General features: G+C 47.3%; 1 protein-coding gene and 1 long non-coding RNA gene across 2 annotated transcripts in view; both read left to right on the top strand.

Annotated features, from left to right (window-relative positions):
- The first annotated feature begins 9,525 nt into the window (after window positions 1-9,525).
- Window positions 9,526-13,072, top strand: LOC107310300. The gene is made up of 2 exons (XR_001553551.2): window positions 9,526-10,303; window positions 12,661-13,072. It is a non-coding gene; the product is annotated as an uncharacterized LOC107310300 (long non-coding RNA).
- A 2,592-nt stretch (window positions 13,073-15,664) lies between these two features.
- Window positions 15,665-20,670, top strand: part of ZNF704 (zinc finger protein 704) — a 60,961-nt gene continuing 55,955 nt past the window's right edge. Inside the window, exon 1 of the mRNA XM_015855876.2 lies at window positions 15,665-15,914. Coding sequence (XP_015711362.2) covers window positions 15,666-15,914 — 249 coding nt within the window. The 5' untranslated portion in view covers window position 15,665. The remainder of the gene's footprint in view (window positions 15,915-20,670) is intronic.

Raw genomic sequence — 20,670 nt, 5'->3', positions numbered from 1 at the left:
ATACCTTAATACTGAAAGGTCAGATAGAAGACTTGTAAAAATCAGGAAAATGGGAAAAAATCAGTATCTGAGAGTTTAATACATTGCTTTTTAGTGAACACCTTTTTTTCACGAACCAAGAAGCTGCAAAATACATAGCCTGATACTATCCTTCAATGAAATAACTTGCTGAACATCACCCCATACCCAAAGAATGCATAAGAGATTCTCATAAAGAGAGCTGTATTACACACACATGTTATCTATTTTCTCTTGACAAGAATTAACCTGTGTATATCTAGTCTATATCTTATATATATGTATATATGTATACACACACGTATGTATGTATATGAATTCCAATTGCTCTCAGCCATAAAATAGCTATATTACAATGGTTAGCCTCAGGGTGAAACTACAAAGGTATCTGGTTGAAATAGTGAGCAATCAGCCGGCATTCCGGCTTACCATGTATCTGCACGCAAACACTTGTCTTTGTTCTCCACTCATCTTTGACACTGCTGAAACCAAGCAGGAGTACACTGCAGTGACACCTGGCGTTTAAAATAGAATCGTTCCCTGTGAAGTGTGGCAGTCAATTTGTTTTTAATTGGATACACTCAAACACTCATAGTTCACCCCGTGTTGCTGTACTGAACTTGAAAACGCAGGAGCTAAAGAGTGATTTGACATTACTTTTGTATAAAAAGCATCTGACAGATTTGTTACAAAAGCCAAAAATTGCAGGGACACGATCTTTCTTGAATGGCTGTTCTTTCCAGCACTTCAGCTAAGATACTTTATCACTACTTCTTCTCAGCTGATTATTTCACAAAAGGGATTGACCCTTAACATAACTCACACAACTGGAATTTCCATGCAGCCTTTGTGAAAGGGCTGATAAGCAAGAACAGAGAACTGCCAGTTCAGACAGGAACCAGGAACCCCACATCTGTTGCAATGCCAGAAAGGGTATTAGAGCCACAACAGGTGCTTCTGAAGTAGCCCTGCTAAAGAGCCCACTGACCAAAGTAGTTGAGACCTGTGCATTTACAGATGCTGCTGATGCGGAATGTAAATCACATCAACAGGTAAGGTAATTCAGTTACCAGCAAAGGACTAAATAGAAAGAAGCTGTCTCCAGGTCCTTTGATTTCTGAAGGCCAGTCTTACTGGTAAAGATTGAGCCAAGGTAGCATCCAGTACCTCAGCTTTTGCCATGTGACCTTTAGCAGCAGGCCCATCTTCTCCCTAATTAAACTGACAGAAGCTGTTTCTGTTGCCATTGATTCTATTAGAGTCATTTAGATTGAGTTCCAGTTGAGCTTTGGCATTCCCAACTTTGTCTCTGCATGCACAGACAACGTCTTAGTGTCCCTACCAGGCTACCTATCCCTGCTTCCCCTTTCTGTAGGCTTCCTTTTTGTGTTTGAGTTTGGCCAGGAGCTCCTTGTTCACCCTCCTGGCAGTTTTGCCTAATTTCTTGTGCTTGGAGCAGGTGATTCTAGAACACTGATCACCTTTCTCAGACCCCTCTACCCTCCAGGGCCTTATCAAGGGATTCTGTCAAGCAGATCCCATTCAGCCACCCCACCAAATAAGGGGATTCCTGCGGAAAAGTAGTACTGTCATCTTACTGTCGGTGGCTTTGTCCTTAATTGCATGATCAGGTTTGTTGGGTTTGTTTGTTTGTTTCATTGGGATATTTTTTGCTTAAGTTTAGGTTGCCCCACAGAAAGAGATTCAGTGAGTTTTGAGCATAAAAATAGCAAGAAATGGTAAGAAATAGGTGAAAGTAGTTGTAAATCTAAGATGTCCTTCCCTCCGAATTTTGCAGCCTAGATACCACTTAGAAGTTTACTACGTGACTAAAAGATGGTAATTGCCATGTGTTTCCAGACCAGAACTGTGGTTAGGTCACAAATTAGGTAATTACCACACACAAAGGAGATAATTCTGTGGTTTGATTTGTTTATGAATGTATGTGTGTGTGTCAGTGGGGAGAATCCAGAGCAGAGGATCACACGTTTGTTACCATGTAACATTCCTTTTCAAAGCTTTCCTTATGTACTTTTCCACTTCGAATAGCACTGAAAGCTGGGCAAGACAAATAATGCCATCTGAAGTGTAGTTACTTTACCTGTTCCTCTGTAAAAAGCCTTTTCAAAAGGGGAAAAGGAATGAGGATGCTGTCATACCACACGGGGGTTCTTGTTACTGCAACACTGATTCATCACAGTTTGGGGCAGGTGAGCGAGCCACAGGAATTTTCTTCAGCCAGAATTTCCCTACATCTGCTTGATTTTTATTCATGTATTCATTTACGTTTGCTTAAGTGCACATGCACTGGGTGGGGCTGCTGACTTGGCTGTGCCTGCTCTTGGCTTGAGAGATCCAGTTTGGTAGATCTGGGGCACGTCAGGCTTGAGGCTAAAGCAAAGTAAGGACTTACATATCAGAAAATCACACTGAATTTGGAAGTGTAATCCAGATCTACTGCTGCTCAGCAGCTGCTTGGTTAGCTCTAAAAAGCCCTCCACAGGATCCAGATCTTCAGATGCTCTTCTCAAGTGCACCTGGGAGGTGGTATTTTCCTTGTCACATTGGTTTCAGGGTCTCCAGGTAGCTTTCCTCGTATATTTGGTAGGTAGCTTAGATGTCTAACGCATTAACTGTCATGAGTTTTGATGGCTTTAGTGTACTTTATGTTTACAACACATGCAGCTGTGCACCTTTTCATTTAGTAATAGAGCCAGTGAACAACTTCTGGTCCTGCCAGTATTATTGTGAGCAATATTTGTGCTGCAGGGATGTACCTCTCACTCCACCAAGCATAAAAGATAGCACAAGTTCCAGAGACAATTCCAGACCAGCATGACCATCCAGGGAGACTGCCATGTCAAAGGGGAAGAAGGTGGGTGCTGCAGGCTATAAGTAACTATTGCTTATGCCTGTCGGGATGAAAGAGCTAGGAGGGGAGGAGAAAGGAAGGGAGACAGAACATGGGCATGATTGATGCTTATTTCTAAGATTCCAGAGCTGAATCCATGATTAAAATTTCAGTCCCGCTGTGTTCTGGCAGATAGGCAGGACAGCAAGCACTCCCCATTCACATCTCTGAGTTCTGGGTGTTTGGGTATGAAGTGCAGAACACTGACTTCAGTATTCAATATCCCTGGCAAGTGTTAAGGGGAAGACTTTGGCATATGTTAAGGAACTCAGAAAGCAGGGAAAGAGAACTGCTGCCAAAAGCTCTAAGTTTCACACTCAATTTCTCTTTGCAACTTTGTTTCTACCGCAGTTTATTAAAGCTGCAATTTCTACACCTGGAAAAGCAGAGACAAAAGAAAGGGAGAGGATGAGGCTCTTAACCTTGAACAACTTCTTGCACTCCCATGCCTGGGTTTTTGGTGGTACATTTATAACTGAAGTAACAAAGGCTTTTTGGGCAGTAACAAAGGCTTTTTGGAGATGGTCTTACTCTAGAAAGCGACAACAATACTCAGTGTCTGCTCAAAATAAACAACGTTCTTAGTGTTTGTTGAAGTTTGGGTTGGTTTTTCTTTTTGGTGTTGGTTTTTGTTTGTTTGTGTCCTGTGGTGCTATTTTGAGTTCTAGCACATCTATTGTACGCAGGCTGAAGAGCACACTCTGGTTGTTTACAACAATTCTCCTTGCATTGCCAAGCTTTTCTTCCATGAAGCCTAATTTTGTAGCCAAATGTAAGAAACAAGCCACAACATAAATAAACTGAACATGTGTTGGCTCAGCACCCCTCAGATGTCATCTCCAGCTCAAACACCATCACGAGAGCAGGAGACATAACAAACTTCAGGTTGGATTCAAAAGCTTCATTACCTACTGGCATTCAGTGTTAAAGGATTTATTGTGTTATTTGAGAAAATCTGGAATTGAAAAGATTTCTCTAATTTCAGTGTTGCTGGGTAGGCTCTGGTGGTTGGCCAGATTTCACTCTGGCTCTGCTGAGCTCACTGTGGTCACAGCTGCTGCTGCCACTGAGATGACTAAGACTGCTGATTTTAGGGCTGGTTGCAATAGCTAAAAACATTGATTTGATGGTCAAATCTGTTGACTAAGAGTGGATGGAAGTGTTTTGTTCTATTGTACTTTCATGTACCCTACAAATCTAGCTCATCGAATGTACACCTGGAGCTTGCTGACCTTTTTTTATTGAGCTTTACTGGGAGATTATTAAGCAGTGCATTATCTCATGGTGGCAGGGGTCTACCAGAGAAACAATGGAAGAGTTAAGTAATGGGGAGTGCCCTTGTTACTGCATAGTCACCTTCAGTGAAAACTCAGCAGGTAGAAACAGAACAGCTCCAAGGCCTCTCCTCTGCCACGTAATCCATCACACACCTCAGGCACTGCCTCTGGCCCAGCGGTCTCCTCATCAGACATCACCTCTGCAAGAAAAACAAGATCTAAGAACCATCATCTGAAGGATAAAAGGGGGAAAAAAAGTGCAACTGCAGCACTTCTACAAGGTTTCCCAGTTCCACAAAAGAGGATAAAGCAGGTGTAGAAGAGAAGAATCTGCCAGGGCTACCAGCACAGGTATCACTAAAGCAGTTGGTTGTGGTGATAGAACTCCCGTATATCCCACAGGTGATCTCCAGGGCCTGAACAGGGCATATCATGTAGATATGAAGTTCTTAAGCTGCTGTTTTCTACCTGTTCCATGACTACAGCTCTAGAGGATGAAGATTTTAATGTGGCTTGCAAGTTTCTCACTAGGATGGACACCGCTGTCTCTAAGGTAAGAGTTGCCCCTCAGATGGATGCACAGGCTTCTTTCAGAGCAGTTGCTGAATGCTTGGATGTCATTGCAGCTGGAATGGCCTCCCATCTGAATCTGAAACATTCAGGCTGGCCTTAAAAATGGAGAAGTAATTCAGATGGTGTTTTGATAAACTGTGATCAGGAAAGTGGTCACAGAAAAGAAGATCCCTTTCTATTTAGCTGTAGTTTAAGAGATGATTAATAACACTGTTCAGTCTTCTGATGAGTTGGTGTAACTGTGTCCAGAACCTGTCTAAGAACTGGTACTTGTGTATCTTAGGTAGCTTCAATAAAGAGCTCAGCTGCACTTTGACACTCAACATTAGAGACAACTAGGGTGCTGCCATTGGCATTTCCCAAATAGAATATGTACATAAGTTATTTGGAACACAGGCAAAATAAATTCAAAGCTTTGTCTGCCCACGTGTTAGATATAGTTGGCTTTGACCTAAAGATGTTTTCTTTGGTTCAAACAGTCAGACTCTTTGGTGCATGTTTATTCCTAATAGCCCAGTTACCTTGTGAGGTAACTAATACATACTGTGACTTACTGTCCACATACATTTTCCACTTCCATGCATAGCTAAAGAAAATGCTTTGCTTTGAGAGAGAGGATGAAACTTACCAAGAAGGAACTGCAGTAAATTGCTCGAGGAAGCAACAGGCTTGACGATTTCAAATGGGAAAAAGAAATAGATTCCTCCTCCTCCTCTTTCTTCTTTACTACTAAGTCTAAAAAAGACAAATTTCTAGCCACAGTGAGACACTGATGTTAAAAATTTGTCCCTGAATCACTTTCCAATGTTTCCAGTTGTAAAAGCAGCCTAACTAGCAGTGACACAGCAAAAGAATTTTACTTCTCCAGGTACTTAACACTTGGGGTGGTAGAAGAACACAGCAGAACTGAGACTAATTTGCTGTGAATGCTGGTGCACTAGACCATGAGGTTGTGTGTCAGTAGAAAGCTGCATGTGACGCGCAGATTATAGGCTATTTTTTATTGTCAAACTCAATCCTTCATTTAAATGAGTATGTTGTCAGAACCCTAATTATTTCTGTTAGAAACACTGCAGCTTGTTAAGAAAGGGGCATTAAAGTCCTTCTCTGTAAATTCTTGATCACTGCATTACAATTCCGAGCCATTTATGAAATATTCCATCATTTAATTTACAGCTTGTTTCTCTCTGTGTGGGCTGTGATTACAGAATCATCAATCGTAATGCTGTATTAGCCCCGTGATGAACCAAAGGCTATATATATATATTTAGCTTTCCCCAAAATAATGCCATTAGTTTCTTCCTCATTATCTCCTTTTCCTACTAATTGCTGTCAGACAAACTGGAAAACCTTTACTCAATCATCTCGCTATTCCTCAACAGAGAATTTCAGGCAGACTCTGTAACAATCCTTCTGCCTTCATCTACTGCTATCAAGTTGTATGGACAGGTTTTTGAATTCGGCATAATTAGTGAAATGTTTTGTGCCTCTTCCCTGATAGTAGCTCTGTATGGAATTAAATCGGTAAAACAGTTTCAGCAGGCCCAGCCCTTTGGTGCATGTCTAGAATCTCAGAATCATAGAATGGCTTGGGTTGGAAGGGACCTCAAGGACCATCAAGCTCCAGCCCCCCTGCCACAGGCAGGGCCACCAACCTCCATATCTAATACCAGACCAGGCTGCCCAGCTGTTCTTCAGGAACAAAAGACATAGACCACCACACTGTACCACTGCTACCCATTAGAAAGCCTTTCATGTCTGAGTGTTTTGCAATGAATAGCTTAAAGTAGGTTTGAGTTTACCAGTCATTGTTTTTTTATATGCAAGCCATATAGAACCACTGAGCTCTAACTATAGACCAGCACTTTAAGTATCTTCATTTCAGAAAAGAAATGCATTTTAGAACAAGAAGGGCTTTAAAACCCAAATGTTCCAGTGGCCAGGAGCCTCCAGGGAGCATCAGAGACTAGAGAGATAAACAAAAGCCACTGAAGTGGCAGCAAACACTGTTGTTCCTACCCATGACTGTGATTGGAAAATTAGAAATTACGATGATGGATGCCCTAATGTTTCTAGATTTCACTGAATGTACTTTGTGATTACATCATCACAAATAAATTCCCATCTACTTCAGTTATCTCCTCCAGTTATCTCTCTGAGTAGATCAGAAAATGTTGAGCTACATGTCAGGGGTAAGCAGAAACTTATTGTTTTATGGTGCAGTGGAACTTATTGTTTTATGGTGCAGCAGAACTTATTGTTTTATGGTGCAGCAGAACTGAGAGAAACCTTTATGAAAAATACTACTGAAAAAATGATTTGAAGAGAAATGATCCAACCTGAAAAAGCAATTTTGCCACTAATATGTCAGTCAGACTGAACAGCTCGGTGAGGTCTGTAAGTGTTGCCTGCTAAAAGCTGAAGAGGTTAATAGAAAATTGGCTTTGAAAAAAAAAAAATAAATAAAATGGTGTGGCTGATCTGATACCTCCTAAGCACTGAAACCAAATGGGAGATATGGCTACAACGGGAAACGTGACTGGGATCTCCCTCCTCTAAAACCACTTGGCTCTTCCTGTTCAATCAAAGAACAACTTCTGTCAGTCACTCCTTGAGAAAGTAAGCTTAATTTGCTTCTACACAGAAGAGGGAGGTAACATGCAGATATTTGCAATGTATTCGCCTAAAAGAAAATCAAAGAGGTAAAGGAAAGCTGCATTCATGGATTAAACACATGAACAAATGTGTTTATGTATCTCAAAGAAGCAACATAGGAAGAAAGAGTTTTGAATTAAAACATTTTTGAAAGGGATGGAGAATCAAGCAGCAATGGAAAGCAGAACTAGCAAGGTATTATCCATTCAAAGGCAAGAACATGCATGAAAATGACTACTAAATCCATTGTCACAAATGTCTTTGAGATCAGTGAAGCGAAGACATTTAGTGAGTTGGCATTGCTCAAAACCTACTAATCTCCATGAACAGACTGAGATTCAAAGCAGACCAGAGAGCAACCCTTTGTTAATCATAATAAAGAATTTGCTGTATTCAAATGAAGTTACAGCAAAGTGGATGCGTGCCAGTGCAGCACCAGTGTTCCAAGAGAAAGGCAAGCTAGGAAATTATAGACCCTTCATCTCAATGTCTGCAATTTGCAAAATAAAGAATACAACAGAGGAGTAAGTTTGCACAATGAATGTGCAAACGCAGCATCATTCTCTGTAATCTAGTTGCAGAAAACTAGTAGGGTTAGGTGGTGTTGGTTAACTAATCTTTTTTAAACAATCGTGCAACACTTTTGTTATTCAAGTTAAAATACTCAAATAACAATTCACATGGCACCTAATGCTCTGTGGTAGTAGAAGGGGTTAATTGCCTTCCAAAAGCAAAGTCTCCTTTTCTGCAAGATGAGCTTTCTGCTGCTGTAAAAAAGAGGTAACCTAGATCCCAAACATTAAAGGCTGGGTTGGCAGCCAAGCAAATTTCCGAGCAGAAAGAGCAATGTGACCACAGAAATAGAAGTACAGATCCAAATGTTTTATCACAAGCTGTATCAGACACCTTCAGGACACTTATCTATGTCAGGAGTAACCTGCAGCCTCTCACAGACATGATGCCCGTTTGATCAGCTACTTCTCCTCTGTCCCACTAAACTCTGTCAAAGAGTTGTGTTCAAGGAAAAAATAGAGGAGAAAATAAACATCAGAAACAAAAGTTTTGGTTTCATCAGCTCTGCTTTCCCTCGGTGCCTTAGGGCTACTCTCATTCCAACTGCTTGATCCCCCAGCTCCTGCTCCTCGTTTGCTGTCCTTCCTCTGTGACTATAGACAGACATCTCTGCTGTTTTGTGTCGCTCCATCTCTGTGTTGTGTTTTATTCTTCTTTTCCTGCTTTAAGACTTTTTATCTAAGTAACGCGTTCCAAATGACTAACTCAGCCAAAGCAGTAGATGCTTCATTAAGTTGTAGCTCAAGACTCATTATCTCTCCATCTACATCAGACTTGTTTTCACTTTCTGACCTACCAGAGGCAGGCGGCCTGCAGGGCTGCTCGGTACAGCTTTTCCTACAGCCCGGCCTCCCTCCGTGCCTCCAACAGCACATCCTGCAGCAGCAGCTCATTCAAATTCTAAAGAAAATAATAATAAAATATGTTTATACACAAATAAGTTTGTTCTGTAAACACTGAAAAAGAACCCTTTGTATCTATAACACTTTCCGTAGCCGCAAGGTTTCCTTCTTGCCCACACAAATCACTCATTACAGTGCAACACACTGCTACCAGAGGAAGCCAACAAAGCAGGATCCTTCTGGTGGTTCTAAACAGAACGTTGCACACGAAAAAAAATAATCAAAAAACCCTGCAAAAATGCTTCAGAATTCAATGTTTTCGTTGTATGAGATTGACCCTCCCATGACGAAGCCAAAGCCTCCAGCAGCAACAGGAATCAGCTGGACGCAGTGTTGGGCTGCAGCGCCGTGGGAGCTGAACTTGTCACAGCCATGGCAGTGCTGTACGCTTAGAAAGCATATCCCCCAAACCCACAGTGTGTTCTACCTCATGGGCTGTACATTACAGCTGTGTCACATCTGTACAACACCTTGCTACGGGACTATGAATCACACAGAATGACCCGGGTTGGAAGGGACCTCAAGGATCATGTCGTTCCAACCCCCCTGCCTGGCAGGGCCACCAAATATACACATTTACTAGATCAGGTTGCCCAGGGCCCCGTCCAACCTGGCCTTGAACACCTCCAAGGACGGGGCATCCACAACCTCCCTGGGCAGCCTGTTCCAGGACCTCACTACTCTGAATCACCCCAATCTACATGAGACCGTCAGCTGAGGTTCCCAGATTTAGCTTGAAAACCACAAGATGTGTGAGCTCAGTTTTGGTCACTGTTTGTATTTGCTGATAGCTGAACTGTTTGCTTATATCAAGTTTCCAAACTTTTTTTTTTTTTTCTTTTCCCTCGCAGAGAGGGGTTACAAAGGTTCCATTTGGGTGGTTTACTGAAGGAAGCTGAAAGTCTTACACAACCCCTGGCTTCATTAACCGAGGCTTTCAGATATTTATTTATAACCGATTATAAAACCGCCTCCCGCCAACACGAAGCGGGGCTCAGCAGCGCTCGGCCCGCACCGCCGCCATCGCGTAGGAAATGCGCAGATAAACCGCGGTGGCCTGCACCGATGGGAGGGGGGTAGGGCGGGCAGAGCCGGCTCCGAGGGAGCCCGGAGCTCGGCTTCGAGTCGGGCACAGCCGCTCCGGGTGCCCGGCCGCTGCCTCAGCCCGCGGCACGGATCTGCCCCGCAGCCGCCGCCGCCTGCCCTCAGCTCGTCCCCCACAGAGCGTGGCGGGCGGGAATGGCGGAGAGCGCCGACAGGGCCGCACAAGTTGACGGGCCGCGCTCTGCCGGCTGGAGGAGGAATCTGAGGCAAAAGCCGAACAGGATCGCGGGCGGGAGCATGGATCGACGGCTGCCGGAGCTCGCCGGAGCGGCAGGCGGCCGGGGGCAGCGGTACGGGCGGCAGGAAGGGGGCGAGCGTGGGGAGGGCTGCGTCTCGGAGCGGTGCGTGAGGCAGCGGGAAGCTGCGGGCTGATTGCCGCGCCTTGCAGCCTCCTGAGGGGAGGGAGGGAGGTGAGATTTGAATTGTTCAATATACGTATTGAATTGTGGAATTTAACTAAAGAGCTTTTTGGGGTTAATGTCAGTGTGGTCTGCGAGCCAAAAATCTGGAGTGCTGCTGTCAAAGCAGAGTGTTTATCTTCAGAATTAAACAATGATGTAAATAAAGCTATGCTATCTCAAGATAGCAAGAAACGCGATCAAAATGAAAGTGTGTCTGTTGCGTAATTTATAGGGTGGAGTGTTTTTATTGGTGACAATGAGCGGCAGCTATATAATAATATAGTTTCTTTGGTTCCACCAGTCTCACTGTGGAGTTTCCATGTAAAAAGTGAGTCTGTAAGTACCGCTTTCTGCTGTCCTGTAATATTTGAGGTTGGATATCAGGAAAAACTTCTTTACAGAAGGGGTTGTTTAGCACTGGTTTAATGAAGCCATGCCTTTCTCTCATCAGTATTCAATCTCTCACAGTCCAAGGATAGAACATCCAGAATTCCTTTCCATCCTGGTAAGATTATTCAGAACTCATAAATGTTTCAGAGCAGTAACTGAGGAGAGCGATGCTTAATAGCTGATGAATTTTGCCGCTTCATTCCAATGCATGGCTGGCACTGGAACCTCCTTCAAGCAAAAAGCATAGCCCTGTCTGCGGGGTGGAATTGTACTACACAACAGCCAGACACAGAAGTGACCTCGTGCTCCCCACTCAGTTGATGATTGGGGCAGAGGGATGTCACAGAAGCGATGATTTTGCTCATTGAAAAGAGGGTCGGAAGGTTACCACCTCTCCTTTCGAGCAGCATCTGGTAGAAAATTTTCTGCCTAATATTGTCAATCATTCCCTTGTTCTTGAAGGTGCCTGACTGTCCTCCCAGCTGGAGTGAGAACTTCAATGATCACTATAAAGCAAAACAAATGCAAAGTTTAGAAAGGGGGTGTGGAGAAGGCAGGTTCCCGAATAAAGAAGTTGGCAGGGTCTCAAATGCCTGGGATTATGAGAGAAGTGGAACACACGTGATTAATGCACGTGCTGGTCTGAATACTAAGGCTCAAACAAATAGATTAGTTGCACGCTAAAAAGTGAGAAATAAGTGACTATTGAACAGGTTGTGTTTTGAAAAATGTGATTAAGTGAGCAGAAAATTGAGGGCTTCTTAGCACCAATTGGTGCTAGGCTTTTTTAAAGGCAAGGGAGCAAAGCATAGCATTGGTCTGGGGAGCATGTGGGAGCGGAGGGAATCTTGCCTCTAGCGATTAGTAAAAGCTGGCATTCATGGACAAAACTATATAGAGACCAAAGAAAATAAACCAAGAAACGCATTATTTCTGTATGGTTTGGGGTGGTGGTTGGGGGAGGGGAAGGTATCCTCCCTTCTGGAGAGAGGATATCTATTGATGGAATTGTTTTTCGTGGCTTTCTGTGGAGAGATACCTCTTCCTTTGCAGATCACAGAATCACAGAATCACAGAATGAACCGGGTTGGAAGGGACCTCAAGGATCATGTAGTTCCAACCCCCCTGCCTGGCAGGGCCACCAAACATACACATGGGCAACCAAACATACACATACAGATGTGAACCGACTGCTAACATTTGGGGCATGGAAGCATCTGAAACATTTGTGCTGTGTTGGAAAGCTGTATATACACAAAGGGAGTGTCAATGTGCACATTAACTTTTAATAAGCTTGGAAATCATTGACATGTAAACAGTTACTGCTACAGACAGAGCCTGGAGTTCTGTCAGAGGCATAATATGCTGCAGTCCAGTCAGCAGGTAATTGTTTAGCTGAGTGTTGCCATATTATCCTGTGTATCACAAGGATTTTACTAGGTGGCAGGATGTGGCGATGGGCCAGAAGTGTTCAGCAGTTCACCCTGAAAGTGCTAAGACTGAGTTTGAGGGGGAAAAAAGTATAATGGGCAATAGAGGATTATGGTTTGTTGTTTGATTATTGTTGATTAGTTTGCCTCTTCCCTGTATGTGAATGTAGCAGGGTAAAGATAGTGCAGAGTCCCCTAACTAGGGCTCCCTAAATGCCCTTTGAAAACTTGCTTCAGAAGTTAACTCCTGTGGGAAGTGCTGAAAGGGCAATACAGGTTCAGCTTCAGTTCTGTCTCAGCTGACTGATCAAAAGTCAGCATTCTCTAAGCCCCTTCTTGGGATTGCCCTGCCCAACTGCCCAGTGAACTCTGGACTTCCTTTTCCCTCCTGATCCCTAAAGTATTTTGCCTCCTCTTCCCCCACAGGGGTTTGGTGACCCTCTTCTCCTTTACCCTGCCCAATGGGCTCATCTGCACTGCTGTGCCTTGAGAGAGCTGTGGGACCGTTGCCTGCTGGAGTGCTGGGAGGAAGAGGTGGTGTGCTGGACGATGGAGCACAAGGAGAAACACCACCTCAGGCAGGCAGGCAGGCAGGCCTGGTCTTCCCTGTGTGTCCCTAAGGCCTTTCTTTTCTTCCTTCTGCCCCTATGCTCCCCAAACAGCACCTGGTTAGTAACTGCAGGAGTAACTGTTGCAGAACAAACAACTGAAAGGCTGATTGTTGGTTACCAGTCCTTGCCTTTGTGCTCATCCAAGGCAAGAGGCATCAGGTCAGCTGTGCCTTTTTTTCATTTTCATCGTTATCTTCAACGCAGAAATAAAGCTCTGAAGTGCTGGCCTTGTGTTATTCTCTACAAATCTGTCCTTCCAGCATTACCCTCATAAAACCACGATGGACCCACTCAGCAGGTGCCAAGAATCACAGAATCACAGAATTGGAGGGGTTGGAAGGGACCTCCAGAGATCATTGAGTCCAACCCCCCTGCCAAAGCAGGCTCCCTACACCATGTCACACAGGTAGGCGTCCAGGCGGGTCTTGAATATCTCCAGAGAAGGAGACTCCACCACCTCCCTGGGCAGCCTGTTCCAGTGAAGCTGAGCAGTGACATGGAAGCAGGAAAAGATGAACACGTCTGCCATGAGGTGCATCCTCAGCAAGTTTGCTGATGACACCAAGCTGAGTGGTGCGGTCAATACGGTGGAGGGAACGTATGCCATTCAGAGGGACCTCGACAGGCTGGAAAGCTGGGCTCGGGTGAACCTAATGAGGTTCAACACAGCAAAGTGCAAGGTTTTGCACTTGGGCCGGAAGAACCCCAGGCACCTGTACAGGCTGGGAGGAGTGGTCCTTGAGAGCAGCTCAGCAGAGAAAGACCTGGGGGTCCCGATGGACGAAAGACTCAACATGAGCCAGCAGTGCGCTCTGGCAGCCCCGAAAGCAAATGGGATCCTGGGCTCCATCAGGAGAGGGGTGGTCAGCAGGGATAGGGAGGTGATTGTCCCTCTCTACTCTGCTCTTGTGAGGCCCCATCTGGAGTACTGTGTCCAGGTGTGGAGCCCTCAGTACAAGAAAGACATGGAGATTTTGGAAAGGGTCCAGAGGAGGGCCACGAAGATGATCAGGGGGCTGGAGCACCTCCCCTATGAGGACAGGCTGAGGGAGTTGGGTTTGTTCAGCCTAGAGAAGAGAAGGTTGCGGGGTGACCTCATTGCAGCCTTTCAATACCTGAAGGGAACTTACTCCCAGGAGGGGAGTAAACTCTTGGAAAGGGCTGATAATAGCAGGACACGGGGAAATGGTTTTAAGTTAAAAGAGGGAAGATTTAGGTTGGATGTTAGGGGAAAGTTCTTCACTAGGAGAGTGGTTAGGCCCTGGAACAGGCTGCCCAGGGAGGTTGTGGATGCCCCGTCCTTGGAGGTGTTCAAGACCAGGTTGGACGGGGCCCTGGGCAACCTGATCTAGTAAATGTGTATGTTTGGTGGCCCTGCCAGGCAGGGGGGTTGGAACTACATGATCCTTGAGGTCCCTTCCAACCCGGGTCATTCTGTGATTCTGTGACAGCTGCAGTAACACGTGAAGCTTTGGGAGGACACATGGCCACTGGGGCTGGTGGCAGCACATCACAGCCCTGTGCTGCTCTGCAGAGAGGTGGGCTGAGCCAGCGTGGGGCAGCCAATAGAGCTGGAAAGGCACTTTGTGATGTGTGAGGAAATGCTGTGGGAAAACCAGGTAGGGTAGGGTTTGCCAGTGATTCTGTTACAGATCTTGACCAGAAATAACCTGGGAAAGGGGCTGTTTTGTGCAGCCAGGTGGAGAAAATTGAAACAACTTCCTCAGTTAGACAGAAAAAGTAATTTCATTATTTCTGTAAGAATGGTAACTGTGTTATCTATAATTTCCTGCCTGGAAAGCACTGTGTGTTGTATTCCAGAATGAACCCAAATCATTATGTTCATTTGCCACTGTCAAAAGTGGACTTGGAGGCTGGGCTCCATGCTGGTACTTTGTGCGTGTGGCACATGAATGTTTCTGTTCAGCAGAATGCATGTGGGGACGGCTACTAAACACAGAGAAGGGAATTACTGTAATTTGTTTGTAAATGGAAAAGAACGTGTATGTAGGTATATATAGCTCAGAAACAGCAAGTAAATAAAGACAACTTAGTCGAGGAGAAGGTTAGGAAGAGGATGAGACCATTCTAATTATAAATTAATAGCAGGATACGTCAGTAGGTGGTAAGGAAGGTGATAGGAAATGTCAATAGTTGCTGCGATATCACGAAACTCTGGTTTGAAATATTATTTTAAAGTCTCTTTCGTGTCCCGAGGTTCAGTTCCTACGTTTCAGACAAGCTCGGGTTGAGGCTCGCTCCTGTCACTGCAGCCCAGGCCCGAGCCGCCCCAGCCCCGTCCCACGCACCGAGGGCCGCCGCTCCCCCCGGCTGCGGGCGGTGCCGGTGCCGTGCCGGGCCGCAGCAGGTGGGCGGCGGGAGGCCGCGGAGCTCCGCAAGGCGACCGGCCCGCGGCTCCGTGCGGCGCGGCCCCGCGGACGGCGGGAATCCAGTCCGGGTTTTGGCGCCGGGGACCGGCGGAGCGAGGAAGGGCCGGCGGGAGCGGACCCCGCACCGCGCCCGACAGCCGGGGCCGGGCCGGGCAGGGCAGGGCGGCGGGCGGGAGCAGGTGGGCGAGCTGCGGGGCGGCCGCGCCGGCTCCGGGCCCGCCTCGCCGCGCCCCGGGCCCCCATGGCCGCCGCGCACCCGGCGCACACACCCACCGCCGACCCCGGTGAGCGCCGCCGCCGCCGCCGCCGCCCCTTGGGCTGTGCGCTGCCGCTGCGCGCCCGCGGCGGGGCCGCCGCCCGCAGCCTGCGCTGAGCGGGCCGGGCCGGGCGGGGCACGATGCAGGCGCGGCGCCTGGCCAAGCGCTCCAGCATGGGCAGCCGGCGGCTGAGCGCGGGGCCGGCGGCAGCGCAGGCGGACGGGGCCCGGCCCCCCAAGCCCGAGAGCGCCTGGAGGCCGCCCCGGCGGGAGGGCTCGGCCACCGCGGTGGAGGAGGAGGACGAGGACGAGGACGTGGTGGTGGAGGTGGAGGAGGAAGAGGAGGAGGAGGAAGGCGGCTTGGGGAGCCCCCCCCCGGCGCTGAGCGCCCACGGCAAGGGCCCCCTCCGGGCGAGCCTCAAGGTGCGTCCGGGCGGGCGGGGAGCGGCGGAACGGGCCGGAGTGCGGCGCTCCCCGCTGCCGGCGGGCCGGGGCGCGGGCGGCGGGAGGCGGCGGCGGGCGCGGGGCGGGCAGGGCCCGTGGGCCGGGGCGGGATGCGGCGGGAGCGGCCCCTCCATCCGCGGCCGGAGCTCAACAAGTTCCGCACAAAGCGGCGGCGGTGCGAGGGATCACGGAGCGGGGCCGGAAGGGCGGCGGGGCTGCGGGAGTCCTCGGGAGGGAGCGCGGAGAGAGCGCGGCTGCGGAGGGGGCCGAGGCCGGCGGGTGTGGTGCCGCTCCCGGCAAGGCAGTGCCGCCGCGTGTGCGGGCCGCCCGGCGTGCGGAGCGGCTGGGACTAAGTGGGGGGATAAGTAAAAGTTGGGGCGGGCCGGAGGGCAGCGCAGGCCCCGTGCACAGCCGGTCCCGGTGTGCGCCACCGGGATGTATGGGGAGCGCCCTGCCGAACGTCCGCACGCTGGGAGCTTGCGGGCTTGGGCTCAGGTATTTTGTTAGGAGTGCTTTTCTGCGGGCGGTTTTCTCTTGGTGTAACGCAGGTAGGACAGGTAGGTCCGTGTGCCGGTCTGCATAGGTTTCATGTGGTGCAGGAGGATCAGAAATAATTGTGTTTGAGAGTTAAAGGTGTATCCATTGGATTTTTGGTTGTTTTTTTACATTCTCTATAGTGAGTCTTACTTACCAGGAGGGGAGGAGCAGTGGTGTGGCTGTGTCGTGTTACCCCGTGGTCTCCCCTGCACCCCTAGTAGAAGCACACATAAGGAGAGAAACAGTGGCTGCCCCAGGTCCCGGCAGGATTGATCCATCTGGGTGCAGAGTCTGCCCAGGTTCCATGAGCCAGTGCCACCCAGTGATGAGTGTGAGCCCGGCCCCTGTGCTCCTCAGTGCTGCAGAGCCCTCAGCACTTCACTTGGTGGCCAGCGTTACCTTACACACAAGGTGTGCTGCTTCTTTCCAGGGCTCTCGGCTGCCATGGCACTGAGTGCTGGAGGGGGCTTGGGGAGGGCAGCTTGTAGGACAAGGCACGAGGTTCTCCAGCAGGGCACAGCGGATGAGACCAGCAGCTGGGTGACACAGCTGTAACCTGCGTACAGCACAGGCTGGCTGCATGCATCGTTCTCTTTGCCAGTCCACAGCACAGGGTTAGTGTCTGTCTGTCATTATACATTAAGGCAGCTGATATTTGTCTCTCTTACTGCAGTCTGTATGTTCATACAAGAGCGTTATACTTATGTGTGGCTCAGTAAGTAGGTGTGCACCTTCTTAGGGCTTTGGAAGAGTACTTCTGGCTCTCCTGACCTACTCCATTCCTTCATTCAGCACTTACATTTTTAAATACCATAAACTAAGAAAAATACAGTAACAGATGAAGAAATTAAGTTGTCTTTATTTTGGTGCATTTCCTTAGGGGTTGATAGGGTAGGAGTGCATAAAGCTCAGGGTCTTTCAAGTAAGTTCGGAGTGACAGATTAAAAGTGAGAGAAGCAGACCAGAAGTGAATGCAGGGAAGTGTGAGAGGGTAACGACCTGGCATGGTGCACCCTCAGTTAGAGTTGGGTCCATGCAAATTGAGAGCTGGCAGAGGATGAGGGGTGTCTGCTTCCTGAGCTGGCCTTCAGAGGTGGTTGCACACGTATATGACTGACATATGCTGCCCTTGGTGAAAAAGCATTTTAAGTCTAGGTGTTTTCTGTGCTCTTCATGGAGTTCCTTCCATGGAGCTGGTGATGAATGTGTTGCAGAGTCTGCTTTGGAATTTATAGTTGTTAAAGGAGCTGGGGAGTTTGGCCCACTGGCTGAGGTAAGCTGTACCACTATGCCAGTGGCAGTCACTTCCTGACCATCACTAAAGTGTGGAGAGAAATAGAAGTACCTTCTAAAGTCTGATCTCGGATTTCTGCAGTCCTGGAAGGAGACAATAAATGTGAGAGAGGGAATAAGGGGGAGGAGAGATTGCTGCCTTGTGTCAATGTAGCCACATGGTTACTCAAGAGGAAGAGGCTGGGTACTGGAGAGGGCTCCTTTTTTCTTCTCTTTCCCTGCTGTTCCAGCCTGGTGCTGGGATTGGTGTGTGCAGGCCAGTGGCAGCTAGTGGGAGGACAGCCCAGGAAACCTGAGCCTGTAGGGCTGTGTTGGAATTGCCAGCATTGCCAGTACTGCCTGAACTGATTCATTCACGTGGGTCAGAAAACAAGTGACACAAAGGTGCTGACTGGACATCTTGTACATGAACCTCCATGGAACCTGCAGTTTGTGCCTTGTCTGCATCTAGATCTCCAACCTTTTGAGATTAGAAGAGAAAGAAAAGTCTTCCAACTTTGGAAGAAGTTATTTGCCCCTTATTTACATGCTTTGTTTTGTTTCACTGAATTCCCTCTCACCTTCTTTTCTCTGCCATCTTTCTAAAGCCAGGTGTGAATTCATTGTCATCCTTGAAATCAAACGTCCACGTTTACTCTTTACATGGATTATAGGCTCACCTCAGGCAGAACAAACCTACTTGTTGCTTGATTAGTCAAGTGCTATTTGATTTGGCTTTCCTGTGTGCGTGCCAATGTATTTGAACTGGCAATTTGCAAAAAGCAATTTGTCATTAAATAGCGACTTCACTTTGTGGTGGAGAGGTCTCAAAAACACTTTAGGAACTTACATGCTAACTGAAGAATGAACAGCTTTCTCTCAGCCCAGTATTGGCAGTAACTGTTACTTCTGTACTAATATCTGTGTAATACTGAACTGGGAGCAGGCTCCTGCGATGTTGGGCTGCACAGGGCAAGCACAGTGCTGCTCTGCTTGCTGCTACAGGGTTAAAGAGAGAAGAAATGAGTACTGATAGGCTGTGGAGGACGAGCAAATTAAGACAATATAGATTTATTAACACCAGCAGCTCCACTGTATTTTTCTAAGTAAGTAAGTGTAGACCCTGACTGAAAACCTGGCTGGTGACAGTGTGAAAATTACCCTGGTAGACTTGGCTTTTTCCTCTTTATTACAAATAGAAAAGCTTGTGCGTAGTATGGATTAGTGGAGGCAGGGATCTGAGTGGTGCAACTGTAGGACGGTATCCTTTTTCCTCAATCTCTTGTAATGAAGAATGAATGGGAGCAATTTGCTGGGAATTTTTGATGCAGTTTATTTTTTTGTTGTTTGCTGGACACTGACCAAGGGTAACCACTTTGCCCTTAAAAGGAATTGTGTGAGCAAACTGTAACTATGTGTGACGAATGAGGTGTGCTGGAGCCACTGGCAGCTCTAACCCGTGCGTGTGGGACCGTTCTCAGCCCCCAGTGAGGCTGGTTGGAGTGGTCGCGAGTTGCTGTCAGGGACACAGCGTGTACTGCTGGTAGACGTGTGCTGTGTGCTCTTTGTATCTGCAAACTCAATATTGAAAAAGTGCTTTTTATGATTCGGTCCTCAGTATGTGTAATGCATCCCATGAGAAATATGGCGGCATAGACTTATGCCCTACCAGAGGGACGTGGATAGTCTGGATGGATGGGCCAGGGTAAACTGTATGAGTTTCAATAGGGCCAAGTGTTGGGTCCTGCATTTTAGTCACAGCAACTCCAGGCAACCCTACAAGCTTGAGGAGGAGTGGCTGGAAGGCTGCCTGATGGAAAGGGACCTTGGTGTGCTCAAGTACTGTGTTCAGTTTGGGACATCTCAGTGCAGAAAGGATATTGAGGTGCTGGAGCAGACCCAAAGAAGGGCAACAAGGCTTGTGAAGGGCTTGGAGAATGTGCCCTATGAGGAGAGACTGAAGGAACTGGGGCTGTTTAGTCTGGGGAAAGGAGGCTGAGGGGAGACCTTATTGATTCCTTCCAGTATCTGGAATAGGCTCCCCAGGGAGGTGGTTGAGTCACCATCAATGTGTTTAAAAACCATTTAGATGTGGTGCTCAGGGACACAGTTTAGTGGCGGGTTGTTAGGGTGTTATGGTTAGGTTGTGGTTGTACTCGGTGATCTTGAAGGTCTTTTCCAACCTGAGCAGTTCTGTGGTTCTACCAGTTTCTGCATTGCTCAGCCCTCTTTAAGTATTGTTGTGGGTTGGGCAAGGATGGTGTTAGTTTTTTTTCCTCAGTAAGAAAGTGCCCATTGGCTTTCTCTTCATTAACCTTGAGTATTCATAATACTTTCAAGTGATTTATTGAATGACTTAACTAAAAATAGCAAGCAGCTTGACTATTGCTTGAGGTCAGCCAAAAGGATACTGAGAACTAAAAGAGAAACTGTTATTAGTGTTCGTATTTATTTTTAAAGACTGAACAGGAAATACAAAGTGAATAAAGAGTGTGAAAAAAAAGAGTGCGTGTTGTCTTCTGTGGTGCTCAGCTTAGAGTTCGTGGTCTGATGGTGACATCTAATTGCAGTGCGTTGCAGAGCGTGTAAGCGTTGAGCGATGGCAGCCCAGCGCTGATGAACAATCTGCAATTTGATCACTTTCACCTTTCAGGCAACTTGCCAGACTTTCCAGCCTGAAGTGATGGCTGTGGTGACGTTTGCCTCATTGTATGAGAAAGTACATGTGTGGGTGGTGTTTGTTGTTTGACAACAAAACTAACGAAGACAGGAAACCGAACGACTTCTGTTGCTCGAACTTGGGATAAAAATACACATCTTTTCATTGCTGCTTTTGTCAAAGAGAAGAGCCAAACTTCCCTAAAATCCTGACCCTACTGAAGCTGATGGGAAAATCCCTCTAGTTTAAACAGACTCGGAATTAGAG

The sequence above is a fragment of the Coturnix japonica genome, chromosome 2 (assembly GCF_001577835.2).
Source record: "Coturnix japonica isolate 7356 chromosome 2, Coturnix japonica 2.1, whole genome shotgun sequence".
NCBI classification, from domain to species: domain Eukaryota; kingdom Metazoa; phylum Chordata; class Aves; order Galliformes; family Phasianidae; genus Coturnix; species Coturnix japonica.
This window is presented reverse-complemented; position numbering and strand designations above follow the sequence as displayed.